Source organism: Sesamum indicum, linkage group LG8, assembly GCF_000512975.1.
Source record: "Sesamum indicum cultivar Zhongzhi No. 13 linkage group LG8, S_indicum_v1.0, whole genome shotgun sequence".
Classification (NCBI taxonomy): Eukaryota; Viridiplantae; Streptophyta; class Magnoliopsida; order Lamiales; family Pedaliaceae; genus Sesamum; species Sesamum indicum.
In genome coordinates, this window is record NC_026152.1 from 11918074 (window position 1) to 11933849 (window position 15776).

Consider the following 15776-nt stretch of genomic DNA (forward strand, 5'->3'; position numbering starts at 1 on the left):
TTTTTATAATTACTAAACATATTTAAAAATATAGACACATAAATCTTTATCTTTCTCTCTCTCAAAAAGAAAAATAACTTAAAAATAGTTGAGTAATATATAGAGTTTGTGTTGACAACTCACTGAATTTCTAAACCATTGTTTAATTGTTTATCTGTGAAGTATATTTAAGTTGAAGTAAAGTGTATAAGTAGGGTAGAGTGGTCAAGTCTAAAATAGTTTTTTTCAAACAAAAGTTAACTTATTTTGACTAGGAATGCAGTATTAGGGTAAATTACAACAACTTTCTCTAAAATTTTGATATAATTATAAAAATTTATTAATATCATCTGATTTTAACGATCATCTAATAATTGATCCGATATGTTAATTTTTGTTAGTCTTCATCCATTTTTTGTGGTGAGTTGCTTATGAGGACAAAAACCTATAATTTTATTTATTTTTTTAAAAAATTTATATATTAGGTGGATATTTTGTTTAATAATTTAAAAAATAAATTCATCTACCCTGTTCGATTTTTTTACAAATTTTTATTTTATTTTTTTAGAAAATACAGTAAGGGAAAAGTTGACAATTTCATACCTTCAAATATCTACATAATTTCATCAAACATCAAGGTATAATTTTTTGAATAGCTAATAGGTGCTCGTAATTATGCCAAATTTTAGAAAAGGTATTTATAATTTAAACTAAAATACTTATAATCTTATAATTTTTTTAAAAATATAATTAAAATTATCGTATAATTCTATAGACAAACATCTTGTGCAAGATTTTTGCAAGATCCAGAATATAATAAAAGACCCCTCTAATTACTTTATAACATAAGGATAAATTGCATAAAACCTTCTGCATTTTAAAAATTTAGCTAAATATTCTCTTATATTAAAATTATAGGCAAACAAATCCTTTATAATTTCGAAAATGATATACGCTCTCCCCTTTTGTTAATTGTCGTTAATGCCATTATTTTAGATTTTTTTAAATTATTTCTAAAATATATTTTTCATTTATATATATACACACACAATATAAATATATATATCATACACATGAAACATATACTATACATAACCTAATCGGTGGCTGTTGTCGCCGCATCTAGAGGCGGCGGTTAGAATGAGGGACCTCTCCATCGCCCTGCATTTAGGGGATTTCTAATCTAGGACTGACACTACAAGAAAATAGCTTAATAGTTACCAGTAAATTCGATGCTAAAGTTAGTTTCAAGTTAATTAGCAAGTAAAATTTTCGATATTAATTTACACTATTTAATATATATTGAAAACAATTCATTGCTTAATTCATTAACAAGTAAACTTTCATTACTAAATATTTTCAAGTAAATGTATTAAATGATGTGATTTAACATCGAGAATTTTACTTGCTGATTACTATAATGCTAATTTTTTTCATTGCTATCAAGTTATTTTCTTGTAATATACGCGATGATGGTGGACCAAGCAAGTCGTCGCCCATTTTTCTCTGGGCGACTTGATCATCGTTGCCCCCGATCTAGGCGATGAAGGTCACCAAAGCATTGTCGTCATGCCAGCACGACGGCCGACTGTGGTGGCTAGTGGCAATGAGGGAGGAGAGAAATATATATATATATATATAAGATGAATTTTTTTCAAAAAATATTTAAAAATTAAGCAAAATAATTTAATTTTATTGAAACATACTTGAATTTGAAAATTATTCCTCTCTTATATGTGAAAGAAAAAGGGTGAAAATGGATATTTGTATACATAAAATAAGTAAAAAGAATGGCAAAAAATGATCGCATAACAACATGCTTGAAGCATTCTCTACTAATTCTTAATGGAAAAGGATTTTTTTGCTATATTTCAAATAAATATAAATTTTTTTATCTATAAAATTAAGGAATAATTACACTCCCATCCCTTGAGATTTGGTGTAATTACTCCTAGACTCCTTGTAGTTTGAAAAATTACATTTAGCACCCGTAAGGTTTGCTTCCATCTAACAAATAAATCCTTCATTTAGTAAAAAATCACCAAATTTACTGATATGCAAAACTATTGAATATAAATTGATATTTACCCTTAATTGACTTACAACTAACTGATTATAGGTTAAACAATTTTTTTCGGACGAAACTACCCTTATAACAGTGAAGATGTACCTTCGCACATTCATTAATGTGTGAAAATATATTAGGGTAATAAAATAATTTATTTAATTTACAATAAGTCAGTAATAAGTTATTCGGGGTTAAATATAAATCATTTTTCTAATTCTTTTTGTTAATATCAGCAAATTCAATGAAATTTGACTAACGTTGGACTTATTTGTTAGACGGAAGCAAACTTCAAGGGTGCTAGATGTAATTTTTCAAACTACAGGAAGTCTATATGTTATTATGTCTAACCTCAGGGGAGGAAAGTGAAATTATCTCTAAAATTAATACAAGAGAATTTGATGCTTTTCCACTAAAATACAAGGGGTGTTATGCAATTTACCCTTAACATAATAAATATAGCTAGTATGATATTTGTTAGGGTAAATTACAACAACCTCCTTTGAAGTTTAACATAATTACAAATACCTTCTCATTATTTAAAAAACTTTACCAAGATTTTAAGAATTATCTTAAAATTAGTCCAAAATCGTTAAGTTTTTATCCTTTTCTGTAGTGAACTCACCAAAATGCTCTTATAGATTAAAGATTATAATTTTATTTATTTTTTTACAAATTAAGTGGATAATTTTTTTTATAATTTTTAAATTTCATCCGCCCCGTTTATTTTTTTGTAAGTTTTTAATTTTTTTTTAAAAAAAATACAATAAAGGCAAAGTTGACAATTTTATACCTCCATCCCAAAAAAACATAATTTTATGAAATATTAAAAATACTTGTAATTTATCAAACAATAAAAGGATATTCATATTTATAACAAACTTCAAATGATATCGTTATAATTTACCGTTTTTGTTATAACAGTGGTCTTCACAAAAATTGAAGAATGTCTTCTAAATTTTTTATATATTTTTCTAGCTATATATACGCATGTCAAAATAATACCCCCAAACAGAAAAAGTCGATCGACAACAACAAAGATCAAGATCTCAAAAACTTGTTCATCAATCTTGAACAAGATTGAAGATCAAGAATCATCAAACGGGCAGTTGATGACGACACAGTGGACAAACATGGTTTCCTCTCAGCCACCTCAGTATGCAATTCTCGTGAAATATATGTCTACAAGGCAACCTCTTCGCGTGTACACCATCGGAAAACTCTTCCAAACAAATGCAGCAAGGCTCTTTCGCCGACGTGGACGAACCCTCGCCGCATCCACGACCACCGTCGTCGCTATTCACAACCACGGTATCCAACTCCCCGATGACGATCTTGGCGGGCCGCCTCGCCATTAATGCTTCCGCTTCTTGAAAAATTTCATTCCTATATCGTGGTCTTTTGATGGCTCTGTTGTAGTCACGCCCGAAGTTGGGATCAACCCGGTTTTGTTCATCATACCAATAAACCCACGACCTGAATTCCTCATCCGGTACCACCACAAATTTTCGAATCTCCATAGTCGCCGCCACCAGCTTGAGGTCGTCGTTCTCCGGCTTTTCGTCCACCAAACAAGCGAAATCAAAGATTCTGCGGACGAGCTCATCTTCACTGGAAAGTTGAAGCCCCATCGGGCGACCGTGGAGGTGGTGTTCTGTCCAATAACAGCCGTGCAACGGGAAAGGGATGAGATCTTCGTCGATGATACGTTCCCGCAACGACGCCTCCAAGGCTTCTGCAGTTTTCATGTTTATCGCTTTTGTTACCACGATGTCAAGGCCTGGAAATACCGTCTCCATGTCTTCGTCGTTCTCCGAGTAGAAATCAACACAGACATGAAGTCGGATGAAGAATCTACGCTCGAATTCAACATCATTGAAATTGAAGGTTGCAAAATTATTCGAGGTTTTGTATTCGCGAATATTTGCATACAAGGAGAAATTTTCATGAGAATTTAAGGGTGGAAGCCATATTGGTGAAGCCATGCATGCACGCAGTAGACTACTGGGGAATGTAGAGAAGGAGAGAAAATGCGTGGAATATTTTTTGATGGAAGTACGTAGGTAGAATGATTTGATTTGTGGTATATATAGCCGGATAACTTCATCTCATCCTTGTTCAAGTGGGATTAGTTCAGAATTAGGAGATAAAAGTTGAGAAGACAAGGGACACTCACCAATGTTAGAGTGTCCCTTGTCTTCTCAACTTTTATCTCCTAATTCTGAACTCATGATCACTTTCAATAATAATAATAATAAAAATTTACTTGACAGCCCCATATTTTGGTGTTCTTTGTTCTGCGTGCTTTGTTGTTTTTACCATTGACAATTAATATAAGGCCACCAATGAAAACGCTGCATCATGATGCCAATGATGACTTTCTGTGGTTATAAGAGGTTCAACATCATACACAGGGGAAAATTATTTATTTAGTTTTTAAATTTGTCCACAATATATTAATTTTAGCCTTTTAAATTTATTTATTTTAATTTTAGTTCGATAACTTTTAGAACTGATTAATTTTATGCATTTGGCCCAATTTCGGACAATGTTATCCCTACACAACTTTTCCAGAGCAATTTCATATATATCCACATTTTGCATCTCGTAGCTAATACTCTTTTAGAATGGTATAAAAGTCTAGATTTATTAAAGAAATATTTGTTATATTACACTTAGAGCATTAGGATGGACTATTAATTTTTATCAACAAAAGAGCAAAAGAGACATAAATTAGGCTAAAGGGCCAAATCTATACAAAATTGATAGATAAAGGACCAAATCTAATATTGCCAAAAATAAAAGACCAAAATGAATTTAAACCAAAGTTATAGGACAAAAATTTTCTTTTTTCCTTTGTATAGGTTTGAATAAATTTTTTTTTCGTACCAAGGTGTCCCAAATGCTCCTCAAATCATGATTTGAACCTCTCTTATACCTTTATTGAGTATTAGATTTTTCTGTAAAAAAATCCTTACATGTAATAACAGGTAAGGTTTCCTTAGTTTCCTAGGAAAAACTCTCAACTTTGTTGTACAAATTTCTGATCTTGAATTAATATAAGTTGCAAAAGATTCTATTTTATATTGATCATAGAACATACCAACAAATATCTATATAGAAAAGGGATTCGTCATTCAATCCTTATGGTAACACCATCAAGACTTAATTCTATACCGTTGCCTTTTCTTCAGCATGATTTATGATTTTCGAGAAAACTTAACCCCAAAATCATACTTTCATATTTCTCGTCCTGCAACATATGCAACTAGAATTTTATGGCTTGCTATTTTTAACATGCCTTCATATATACTAATAACAGGTTGCTGCAAATGTTATAAGTCATCACAAGGAAAAAAGTTTTCTTTCTTAGTAATGCAAATATAACTTGTATTTTTTCCATCCTTTTGGACATCTAAGCTTTACATTATCTACCCTAATCTCTTGAGGAGTTAAAGCTTTTAATAATTCATTCTCATTCCCATTGTAGCGTGTGATCTTATCCTCCGAAAAGGACATCATGCTACTAAACTCAATTCTAAAGCTAAGTGTTCGGTCTAAAATTGGATGATCTTTTATAACGATATAACATCATCTATTCTAAGTATCCTAATTGAATCTGGTGCCATTACTTTACCAAATTCCTTGAAAATTCTAGAAATCTCATGCAATCTTTCCTAAAGAACAAATCAAAATGATGTGTATTGGAAAGAACAGAAGCTATTCTATAAGTAACAAAATATGGCTATTACCTTATTTCATAAGATATTTTATTTCAAAATCCTGATGAAGGGTTAAGACTCTGTTGAAATCTTGGTCTGCTAGGTTGTATGCAATCCTAGGATAAATACCAAATACTAATTTTTCTGCATAAAGATTTTCTATCATTGTTCTAAGACAATCATTTTTTAAGTTATTGATTCTTCTACCCATTATTAATAAGTGTATTTATGAATGATCAATTCATTCTTTAAAAGTTGCTTTTATTACTTCTTCAATAGTTCCTATGTGGATTCATTTCATAGTAACAGCTACTTCTTCTCTAACCTTACTTTATTCTTCAAAAAAAAATTTTAGTAATAAGTTGCACTTCCATCTCATACAATAAGTTCCATTAGAATAACAAACTCATCTAAACTCATTATGTGATGTTTTCTCTAGTTTAATCCTATCTGGTTGAGGACTCTCCAATTTCTCCAATGCTAAATCCATCGTATGGGCTAAGGTTGGAATCTTGATGCATGATTCTTTTTATTGTTTTATTCAACTCCGTCATCCTTGAAAACAATCCTCCTAGGATTTCAGAGTTTTGAAGCGTATCTCCCTCGTTGTAGTTATTTTGACTCGATTGAAAATTCATCGGAATCAATTTCTATTTCGTCCTCATAGATGCTTTCATCTAAAATAAGGTCCTCAAATTGATAAATGGGTACCAAATGGACATAGTATACTACGTTTAGGATGTCATTCATGCTTCAAGTTTTCTTAATTCACCACGTTTCTGCAGACAGCTTAAAGACGTATGACCATTTCCTTCACAGGCTCAGTAGCTGCAGTCCTTAAAACGTTCATTTCGCTAGAGTATGAGCTTTTCTGAAAGTTCTTCTCGTAGGGGTTCGAATTGTGGATCTTGCACTTGTTTATTTAGATCATTGGGAAGAAGTTCTTGTTCATCTTTCTGTCTAAATTTGTATTATCTGGCCTTTGATTTAGACCACCATCATTTTTACCTGAAAGAGGTTTTTCTTGAGCTCATAGGGTAGGAGTCACTATTCTGGTTCTTCCTTAGCTTGCTTGATTCTCCTACAATTGTCAGAAAATCATTGTTATCACAACAGAGAGGGGTTCATTTAATCTTACCTATTAGTTTCTTCATATTTTTTTGGATGGATGCTTAATAATAGCTAATCCTTCAGTTTGTCTTTAAGAAAAGAAATCTTCCTTACAATTGAATTCAATTGTCCTTCAAGTAATTTGTATGACTGGATCAACATTTCCCTCCATGGACTGCATATCTTTGCAAAGAACATTGGAGCTACTACTTCTATTGCTACTTCATTCTGAAAGAAATACTTGCGAAGCCAATAGCTCTTTTCATCTACTGCACAAATACTCCTTAGTTTAAGGCCGAAAAGAGCTTATGCATACTCTTGAGCCTTTTCTGCTCTACTTCCTTTGAAGTATCTATTTTTTATGAAGTGTATCTCAATAAGCCTCCCTAGCTGATTTGCTATTGTGCTTTTCAAATCTCCGACAAGGATACTGACTTTGAAATCTTTTGGGGTATTGTCCCATCCAATCTTCACAGAACCACCAAACTTAACTCTACTAGTTTTATGAAATTTTTTTTGTCGAGTTCTAGGATAGTTGTCGTTATCTTTATGACTGCAAACCTACTCATCTATTAGCTTCTCAATGTTTCGGAAGTCGATAACATGCAGGTTGAGTACAGTGCCGAATGGATGCAATGGCTGGAGAGTGGTCTTTGCCCAAGGTGTATTTTCAAGCGCTCTCCTCGAATTTCTTCCTAGATTTTCTCTAAGTCTAGTTCCCACAAACGTTGGTGTGAAAATCTGTACTTTTCCTCTTTAAATGATCCTGTAGAGGATCATTGGAACCTTTGCTTCCCTCCAGCGGGGGTAGTGTTGGAGTAATTTCATTGATTTGAACGTTGACCAAGTCCACAATCCCAAGTTGAAAAAGTGATTAAACCAATTCTTGTAGATCTGATAGATCCGCCTTCCTTACCTCTATTATTTTATAGATTTGATTGCTTCAATCATCAGTTGTCTCTTGTTTTCGGCTTTAGAATCTCCATCGTCATTCCCTTCTAATGTAGAAGAGATATTGATCCAAGAGCGTCCCTGAACCACTCCTATCTGGATTTGGATGTTTAAGGGCTTTTCCTCTGATTTCTCTTTTATCTTCAAATCTATAATATCTTTGTGTAGATCTGGAAGAATCTTAAGGATCTCTTCCATTTTTTGGTTCAAAATTTCTATTGTCATAGGTACATGGATTAACCTATGTCCATAATCTTAAATTGTATTTTGAACTTCTCTCAGATCTTGGGAGCTTTTCAAGGTATCTGGCTCGAGTTCTTTCTAATTAGTTCCTTTAATCATAATTTTTGAAGCTATAATTGTGCAAGAATTTACCCATTCCACTTCTCCTGGCTGGGATCTACCATGGATTTCGGTGGAGTGTAATCATTTTACCACTTTTCCTAGTAGTATTTGGTTGACTTGAAAAGTCAACATCTCTTCCTCTATTTCTTCTTTTGTAAGAAGATTCAAGTCAATCCTCTTGGATTGCATGTCTCTTTAAAAGTCTCCTCCATTAGTTGAAAAAATATCTAAATGCAATATAAATAAATATCTTTTTCAATAAATCTAGACTAATACCATTCAAGGCAAGCATGTGCAAGTGTTTGCATTAAAATGCAAAAGGTAGTGAAAGTGGACTAAAATACTCATTTTAAAGCTAAAAAGGGTAAAGCCATCCATAATTCCGTCAGATTCGTACGGAGGACTAAAATTGCAATTTTCTTAAATTTACTGGACTGAAATTGTCAGTCCTAAATTACAGGACCGTTTCAATCCTAAAATTATAGGACCGAGAACGCCACCCGCCCTTAATTAGATACGGGACAAATTTTGCAATTTTCTCTTTTTTTTCAAATATATAATTTACTCATTTTTAATATTGTAAATAGTAATTATACTAAATCCTATTTATATATATATGTATATGTTCTTAGAACCAAAACACACCAAATTAAACAAGATATTATTATTTTCTTATTCTTTCTTTTTTCAACCTACCAAGAAAACTAGCTACTGTATCGGGAAAATCCTTTTTTTTTTTATAGTGAACCAAAATTATTATAATTGAATTACTCCTTTTTATACATAAGTATGTTATTAAAGTATACAAACAATTATGATCAATTACAAGATAAATATTATTATATTAATAATCAGATGTGATCAACCTACACAAGAACTTCCTGAGAGATTATTACAAGAAAAAATAATTTGGTATACGTTATATGTCTGTTATTGGATCCAAAACCCACCAGAAACTAGGATATTACTATTTTCTTTTTTCTTGTTGTTTCTTAAGAAAACGGTTACTGCCAGTTATATAGGAAATGAAGTTGACAAGAATATGGACTCTGATGTGTATAGTGGACTCTCACTATATATATATATATATATATATATACACCCAATGATTTTTACCAAATCATTATACATATATATATACCTCCACCAAAAATCATTCTACGTACGAACTTCTTGTCCTTCATTCCTCTCCATCTGTGCAGTGTAGTGCATGCACTTATGGCTTCACCCGCATGGCTTCCACCCTTGAATTCACACGAAAATTCCTTCATAAATGTTGAGATCGACGAATTGCAATCCGTTCGAAGTTTTGAGGACCTCACGTTCTTGATCTTGCTTCACGTCGATGTCGATTTCTACTCGGAGAACGATAAGCACACGGGGTTGGTGTTTCCGGGCTATTCCATCACTCATAACAGACCGATCAACGTAAAAGGTGCAGAATCACTGGAGGAGTCATTGTGGGATCTCATCCTGGACGAAGATCTCATCCCCTTCCCATTGCGCAACTGCTGTTGGACGGAACCCCAACTCCACGGCCGTCAGTGGCAGTTGCTTCTACTTACCAACGAGGATGAGCTCGTTGAGAAAATCTCTGATTTCCTTCGTCTGGTGCACAACAAACCAAAGAACAAGGACATGATGGCATTGGTGCGCTTGGAGATCCGGAAAGATGTCATGGTGCCTATGGAGGAATTCGCGTCGTGGGTTTCTTGGTTTGATGAGCAGAAGCGGATTGACCCCACATTTGAGTATGAATACAGCAAAGCCATCAGAAGACCGCGTGACATGAGCGAGGTTCAGCAAGAAGCGGAATCGTTAATGGCGAGGCGTCCGGCAAAGATAGTCAACGGGGAGCTACAAATTGTGGCTGTGAATGGCGGAAAAGATGATGATGGAGCGTCGATGTTGGCGAAAGAGTCATGTTCCATATGTTTGGAAGGGTTTTCCAATGGGGGCCGCGGGACGAGGCTGCCTTGCAGTCATATGTACCATGAAAATTGCATATTGAGGTGGCTGCGAACAAATCATGTTTGTCCTTTGTGTCGCTATGAGTTGGCCATTGACGAGTAATGTAATCTTGAATTTTGTTCAATGATTGATGTATCATTTCTTAATCTTAAATTTTGTTCAAAGATTGAGGTAGCAGTTCTTGATCTTGAGTTTTGTTCAAAGATTGATGAACGAGTTCTTGAATATATTAATGAGTTTTGTAGCTGCGGATATATCTTAATATGTTTCTTGATAATCTGAAGCTTATAGATTGGGTTAAAACATGTTAATTAGTTCCGTCATCAACTGTCATTAATTATGGAAAATGATTATGTCAAGAAATGTATATAATATATACACAGTTAGATTAATTTGGACATATACTGCATTCCCGCATCAAATATGTAGATTTTTGTTTGAGAAAATTATTTCATTTGACTTGATTAATTATGATTTTACAGTCTCTTACTTTCTGGTTCAGTTAATGTATACTATTGCTCATGTTTACGTTAATTAGAACTTATCACATGTGTTGTACGTATAGAAATACCATATGTTATTACTTATTAGCTACAGAATTTATTAATGAAGTACATAATTTATTATATTTTTATTATTAAAATATTAGTATATACATTTATTTTTTTCAAAAATTGAAAATAATTATTTTAGTTGATGAGGAAAGATTTGTTATTGATTTACTTTTAAATTTAATTCATACTATTACATGAAAAGTTTAGTCTTTAAAATTAATTTTTTTGTTTTGTAATTATTGATTATTATACAAAAAATTAACATCGAACTAATTAGAAAGTAAAATTGTCATTGCCAATCTATATTACTTAATATAAGAAATTTACTTGCTAATTAGTAAATTTAAAAATAAAAATCTACTTCCTAATGAATTCCATTGCGACTTGTTTAAAAAATATATTAATTAATGTAGATTAACAATAAAAAATTTACTTGCTCATTAGTTCGACGCTGATTTTTGTCGCAACAACTGAATCATTTTCTTGTTATGTCATGTTCAACTCACATGTAATCTTCTGGTCCAATGGGCTATAAAGTACTAAAAATTGTCAAAATTTTAAAATTACAAAAATCAATTCGTATACAACTAGAATTGCCACCACCACTAAGTTAAATGACTAAATTGCATATTTTTCCTGCCAAAATATAATAAAAGACTAGTCTAATAACATTGTGAGCACAATAATCTTGCTATATATATACATGCGACAATGTTACCAAGAGAAAGAAAGGAAAAAATATATATATACATTGATGGGCAACTATTGACTACAAACTAAAATCATGATAAATAATTATTATTAATTATGATTAAATAAATCAATATATATATTATTATAGGTCAGACTCAATTCTTGCAGGGGAGAAGAGATCTTATTGGAAGAATTGCCACGGGTAGGGTTTCGATGTTTCCGCTGCAAATGTCAAGTGGATGAAATAATTTTCACTGATCGGGGTAGTTTTATGATGAATTTTAGATGGATTATGTTATACTACATCCATTATAAAAAAAATATATATATTTATAGTAACGGTTTTTAAAACGGCTACATGAATATTATATAACAGTTTTTAATCAATTTGAACGGCTACTGAAATGGACAGCCTCTTGCGGCTTTTCTGAGTGCTACAAAATATGTGTAACGGTTTACCTGGTGGCCGTTACAACTGGCAACGTCCTTTATACCAGCCCTAAAAGCCGTTGCAATACTTGACCAAATGCAGAAAATGAGTTTGGACCCTTATTTGGTACTGTCGAATTAAATTTGATAAAAACATTTTTGACAACCCTGACACATAATTATAGGGGCCACCATCGTAATATGAACTAGGACTGACATGAGTAGAACAGGACCTTGTACCATCATCAGACACACCATCGTGGTAAGAAGAAAATCCAGCCGGCTACATAAAAAACCATCCTTTGCGCTAAATCCATCTTCGTTCATCAGCCTAGTGGGAATTACCCTCCTGCTGAGCAATTGAGGTTTGCTCTTCCTGCACTGGAGGGGCAGTCACAACATCAAAGTACTCCTGCATCATATTTTCGCCATGTCAATTCTAATTATAATATTTTGGCAAAAATCATTGCAGACATAGGTGATAATCGATATCATCGGGTGTTTTGAACGTTTCGTTTTTGCACTTTCAGCACGAACACCTAATTTTGTCTCCATCATATGTCCACGCAAACACTTGACCCATTTTATGAAAGTCTTAACGCCATCCTCAAACTCCAGTGTAATACCTGCCCTCCGATGAAGGTTCTTATCAAAAATTCATCTCCTTAGTTGCAGTAACATGATGATATATCACTATATATTCACACATAAATATAATTATATTTCGATCTATAAATTTATAAATATTACATTAGACTAATAATACATAACATATATATAAGTTCAAAAAATAAAAAAACCAAAATAATTGAACAATAATTTTATTAACAAAAAGGATTAAATGTGTTACCTGGTCAACCAACTCAAGAGATCAACAGTTGCTAGTCCAAGAACTAAGCAAATCAACATGATCAAGTGTATATACACGAAAATTAGAGAGAAATTGATATGTGTGTGATTAATAATCAATTTTAGAAGAAATAAAATGAAATAAAAACACCTTGCAACACACATATATATAAGCTAAGGTGTCCCGGCTTTTGGAACAGCCGTTAGAGCGAACAACATAGGCATTGAAATATAGCCATTTAAAAATATAGCCTTTATAAGGTCTGACTTTGGAACGGCCTTTATAATACATATGAAAAAAAAAAAACCTTCCATATTGGTATGGCCTTTGTACATTTGTTTACATAGATTTTGATTCGGTTTTATGTACTGTATCTGTAACAACTCTCTTTTGTTTTTTTTTTTTTCACACACCATTACAAAGTTAAATGACCGTCCCAAAAATCATAGAAAATTAGTAATGACCTAAAATTATTATCGATCTTTGTAACGGTCCGCTACATTTTAACATTTGGTACTTTACATGTTGTATTGGAAAAGCTTCCAGAATAAAAAATGCTGGTCGCCACTAAATCCAAAAATAATTTTAAAAGTTGTTACTAATTGTGATGACCATATTTATTTGAAACGGCTTTAGGGATATAACGATGTAGTAACGGTTTTGGTTGTTGCAAAAAAGTAAAATTGTTATTAGCTCCGACATAACGTCATCAAAACTTATTTCTTACAAACTTATTAGAAAGGTCGTGTGTATGACTGTTCCAAAAAAAATCATTACAAATTCTGTATTTTTTTTTGTAGTAATCTAACATTTTGGGACAAACGCGTTGAGATGGATAACCACCCCAACATTTGCTAAAGTTTCAAACACATTTTGCAATAGTTGTTTGTCGCAAATACCATAAAACAAGTAACTCGATTCTCGATGGCTAGAATATTTATATACTTTTGATGGATTGAATGTCGTAGTTCGTTTCAAAATATCATTTTATTTAAAACAATAAAAATTAATTTTATTATTATGTTTTAATTAAATATTATTTTTAAATTTAATTTAAAAGTTAAATAGAATGCAATTTAAATAAATGCATAATTAATAAATTAAAAAATATTAATAAAAAACTAGTAAAATTTAGTATGATTTTGTTTTAAATAAGAAAAAAAAATCCTATTCTTAAGCGACGTCCTTCCTTGCTCTCCGCAGCCCACTGGTGGGCTTGAACAGTGTCGTTTGCTGGGTTAAGATCATGGGATGAATGCTCGACCGATTTCGGATATGGTGAGACGCCAAATTAAAATATTTCATTATGTACAACATCGTCCCCTCCATCCGCTCAATGCATTGCTAGAGTCCGACGATTTTCGGGTCTGTTGTCGGTGTCGGTGGCCCACTCATCTGCGATGGTGCCGTAGTGGAGGTTTGAGCTTCTGAGCCCAAATGGAAGATTCAGCCCTTGTCTCGACCCCTAGCCACATCGACGTCCCATAACTGCTCCTCTATCACAGCGATCGAGGTTGCTGAAGATGCAGTCTCCAAACAAGCCGTCTACGCTTGGACGGACTGGTTTTTGGACAGTTTCTAGAATATCTCCTAAAATTTGGGGGGTAGGGGACCAAAAAAAAATTTAATTGAAAATGAAACTTGCATACTTACAATCACCAACTCCGCCCTGAAGGTGCTCCAATGGTCGCCCGCCTTATTTTTATTGCATCTCGCGAAGACCTCCTACCATGATTCTTAAATTGTAGTGTTAATGGTATAGGGAAAATCCTTTTTTTTTTTTTATAGTGATCCAAAATTATTAGAATTGAATTACTCCTTTTTATACATAAGTATGTTATTATAGTATACAAAAATTATGATCAATTACAAGATAAATATTATTATATTAATAATCGGATGTGATCAACCTACACAAGAACTTCCTGAGAGATTATTACAAGAAAAAATAATTTGGTATACGTTATATGTCTGTTATTGGATCCAAAACCCACCAGAAACTAGGATATTACTATTTTCTTTTTTCTTGTTGTTTCTTAAGAAAACGGTTACTGCCAGTTATATAGGAAATGAAGTTGACAAGAATATGGACTCTGATGTGTATAGTGGACTCTCACTATATATATATATATACACCCAATGATTTTTACGAAATCATTATACATATATACCTCCACCAAAAATCATTCTACGTACGAAGTTCTTGTCCTTCATTCCTCTCCATCTGTGTAGTGTAGTGCAGTGCATGCACTATGGCTCCACCGGCATGGCTTCCACCCTTGAATTCACATGAAAATTCCTTCATAAATGTTGAGATCGACGAATTGCAATCCGTTCGAAGTTTTGGGGACCTCAGGTTCTTGATCTTGCTTCACGTCGATGTCGATTTCTACTCGGAGAACGATGAGCACACGGGGGTGGTGTTTCCGGGCTATTCCATCACTCACACCAGACCGATCAACGTAAAAGGTGCAGAATCTCTGGAGGAGTCATTGTGGGATCTCATCCTGGACGAAGATCTCATCCCCTTCCCATTGCGCAACTGCTGTTGGACGGAACCCCAACTCCACGGCCGTCAGTGGCAGTTGCTTCTACTTACCAACGAAGATGAGGTCGTTGGGAAAATCTCTGATTTCCTTCGTTTGGTGCACAATAAACCAAAGAACAAGGACATGATGGCATTGGTGCGCTTGGAGATCCGGAAAGACGTGATGGTGCCTGCGGAGGAATTCGCGTCGTGGGTTTCTTGGTTTGATGAGCAGAAACGGATTGACCCCACATTTGAGTATGAATACAGTAAAGCCATCAGAAGACCGCGTGACATGAGCGAGGTTCAGCAAGAAGCGGAATCGTTAATGGCGAGGCGTCCGGCAAAGATAGTCAACGGGGAGCTACAGAATGTGGCTGTGAATGGCGGAAAAGATGATGATGGAGCGTCGATGTTGGCGAAAGAGTCATGTTCCATATGTTTGGAAGGGTTTTCCAATGGGGGACGCGGGACGAGGCTGCCTTGCAGTCATATGTTCCATGAAAATTGCATATTGAGGTGGCTGCGGGAAAATCATGTTTGTCCTTTGTGTCGCTATGAGTTGCCCATTGACGAGTAA

At 33.5% G+C, this 15776-nt stretch overlaps 1 protein-coding gene across 1 annotated transcript; it reads left to right on the top strand.

The window, feature by feature from the left end:
* On the top strand, positions 14922-15776 carry LOC105168666. The gene has a single exon (XM_011088798.1). It carries the CDS (start codon positions 14922-14924, stop codon positions 15774-15776), a length of 855 nt encoding a protein of 284 aa, XP_011087100.1.

Bases quoted from the DNA above. Each gene is read 5' to 3' on its own strand.
- LOC105168666 (XM_011088798.1), top strand. From the start codon at position 14,922: ATGGCTCCACCGGCATGGCTTCCACCCTTGAATTCACATGAAAATTCC.